This window comes from Galeopterus variegatus, unplaced genomic scaffold (assembly GCF_000696425.1).
Source record: "Galeopterus variegatus unplaced genomic scaffold, G_variegatus-3.0.2 Scaffold2900, whole genome shotgun sequence".
NCBI lineage: Eukaryota > Metazoa > Chordata > Mammalia > Dermoptera > Cynocephalidae > Galeopterus > Galeopterus variegatus.
This window is the reverse complement of record NW_007729011.1, coordinates 192,768-195,831: the sequence shown is the minus strand read 5'-3', so window position 1 is coordinate 195,831 and position 3,064 is coordinate 192,768. Positions and strand designations below refer to the sequence as shown.

Genomic DNA, 3,064 nt, shown 5'->3' with positions numbered 1-3,064 from the left:
TGATTACAATCTGTTACTAAGAACCAAGTTATCCAAACACAATTGTGCAGAGGTAAAATTGACAGCATGCTTTCCCCACATCATCATACCCTGTTAACCGTTCATCCCTCACTTGGAAAACAAGCAATGTGTAAACAGGAATTATAAAGCATCACTTTTATAGATAGAGCCTTTGGTGGATTCCTGAAGGGTCAAGATGACTGCACTGTTAACCGTTCATCCCTCACTTGGAAAACAAGCAATGTGTAAACAGGAATTATAAAGCATTACTTTTATAGATAGAGCCTTTGGTGGATTCCTGAAGGGTCAAGATGACTGCCTAGGGTGAAGCTAACTTCCCAAAAGGAAAAGTGTTCCTTAAAGCAGATGAACCTTCATGTTTCATGAAGAGTATCTGCCCTCAAAAGTCTTCTCTTCAAGCTATAATGAGCAATAGAAGAGCTACTTAAGCTCTCATTCCCTGCTTCTTGGTGGGTCCTTTATCAAGTACAACTTGATCTCACACATATTATGAAACTTTCCTACAGATTGAAGGAGAAACTGACAATATTATTCATTGCCCTTTACTCTGTTTAAATTAACCGACCTGACTGATTTCATAACACTGTCAGGGGAAGAGTAAAGCTCCCCTCCCGAAGACAGTGTAGACAGGAATGTGTTTATACCTTGTTTGAATAATACTACAATTAGACCAGACAAAATACTGACTGTAATTGGATCTATGGGACATCGTCCCTGGAGTTTCAGAACTTGTAACACTGTGCAAATAGATTTCTGATTTTAATTTGCTGCATGAGTTAGAAACTTTTCAAAATCAACAAATAACTTGCCTTACAGTGCCAATGGCTGGTTCTTTGGAAAATGTTTCTGTAGCACAGAAATCAGGACTGCCACAGCAATATGAAAGAAAGACCTGCCATGTGTCTCCCACCATGAGGATATATGTCACCATCTTCTTAGGTTTGAGAAGAAAAGTCTGGGCTTGTTTCTGCCTATTCAAAGCCTTCTGTTAATTAATTTGTATCTGCAGAAATCCAGACCTTTTTTTTTATTCATCAAATCTCCCAAATTATTTTGGACATATCACTACAAGTGGCAGAAGAAACTGTGAACTTGGAACGTGAGACAGTTCCTAAGAAAGAATGCTATTACTGAACCAAGGGAAGAAAATCATTTCAATGATCCAGAGGTAAATAGATGCCAGCCATAGATCAGTTACAAATGTGGTTTCGGAAAAAGAAAGAAAGCAAAATATTGTTTCTTTCCTCATTCTCTCATGGTGTTTATTAAATAAATCAATAAATCTTCCTCCAACTCTAACATTGCAAAAAATATCTTGCAACAAAATAACATTTTGAGAACTAGCTGCTGACTACCTGCTTGTATTTTCTTTTTTAATGACAGGTTCCTTCAAACATGTATTACTAATATTATCACTAGCCTAGAGAATCATTTAAGCATAGACCACAAGTTTTAAGAAAAAATGCCAGGATATGTGGGGGGGGGTCTTTTGTTTTATACATAGTATGTGATGTTATTTCATCTATGTGTATGTACAGGTAAGCAAATGTTCCAGGCAAATTTGACATCTGTAACAGTTTTTTTCTTCATGGGATTTTCCCACTACCCCAATGTTGAGATCATCTTATTTGTATTGTGTTTGCTGATGTACCTGATCACCTTGCTGGGAAATACTATTCTGATCTTCATCACCATCCTGGATTCCCACCTGCACACCCCCATGTACTTCTTCCTCAGCAACCTCTCTTTCCTGGACATCTGGTACACCTCTTCTGCACTCACCCCAATGCTGACAAATTTTATTTCAGGGAAAAACACCATCTCATTGTCAGGATGTGCCACTCAGATGTACTTCTCTCTTGCCATGGGCTCCACTGAGTGTGTGCTCCTGTCCATGATGGCATATGACCGGTATGTGGCCATCTGCAACCCCCTGAAATACCCCATCATCATGAACAGGAGGGTCTGTGTGCAGATTGCAGCTGCCTCCTGGGTGACAGGATGCCTCACTGCCCTGGTGGAAACGATGTCTGTCCTGCTACTGTCTCTCTGTGGTAATAACATTATCAATCACTTCACTTGTGAAATTCTGGCTGTCCTGAAATTGGCTTGTGTGGACACCTCCACGGTGCGGTTAACCATGCTGGTGATCAGTATACTTCTTCTCCCAGTTCCAATGCTCCTCATTTGTATCTCGTATGCATTCATCCTCTCTAACATCCTGAGAATCAGCTCAGTGGATGGTCGAAGCAAAGCCTTTTCCACGTGTGCAGCCCACCTGACTGTGGTGGTTCTATTCTATGGGACAGCTCTCTCCATGTACCTGAAGCCTTCAGCTGTAGATTCACAGGAAATAGATAAATTTATGGCTTTAGTATATGCTGGCTTAACCCCCATGCTAAATCCTATCATCTATAGTCTACGGAACAAAGAGGTGAAAGTGGCTGTGAAAAAATTGCTGATTAGAAATCTCTTAATACTGTCTTAATTTCCATCCTCAAATAATATTGGAATAAGCACACTCATCTAATCTCCAACTTTATCTAGAAAACTACATAATAGTTAACATAAACTAAACCCTGGAAAATACTCATTTTTCATAGGAGTTCCTCATTATGTCCTCTATCCTCCTGATTTGCCTTGTAAATAAAACTTTTAGTATTAATGAACCATTTATGCAGAATTAATTATGTTTTCAGAAAAGTAATTAGCACTAATTGAATATTAATATAACATTAAAATTAGATAATTGCCTATTGTTTCATATTTGACTTACTATATCATCTCAGTGTCCAGCTGTGTGTGGCATAATCATGACAATAACTAATATACCAAAACTATAAAATTTTGAGCTTAGTAAAATTTGAAATAATTTACTCTAAATGATTTGTCTATATCATCTCAGTGTCCAGCTGTGTGTGGCATAATCATGACAATAACTAATATACCAAAAATATAAAATTTGAGCTTAGTAAAATTTGAAATAATTTACTCTAAATGATTTGTGATTGCCTCTGAATTTAAGAAGAAACAGGTATTTTAA

The 3,064-nt window shown here is 37.7% G+C and overlaps 1 protein-coding gene across 1 annotated transcript; it reads left to right on the top strand.

The window, feature by feature from the left end:
- The first annotated feature begins 1,491 nt into the window (after window positions 1–1,491).
- Window positions 1,492–2,571, top strand: LOC103599277 (olfactory receptor 13F1). The gene has a single exon (XM_008583393.1). It carries the CDS (start codon window positions 1,532–1,534, stop codon window positions 2,507–2,509), a length of 978 nt encoding a protein of 325 aa, XP_008581615.1. The 5' UTR covers window positions 1,492–1,531; the 3' UTR covers window positions 2,510–2,571.
- The last annotated feature ends 493 nt before the right edge of the window (window positions 2,572–3,064 follow it).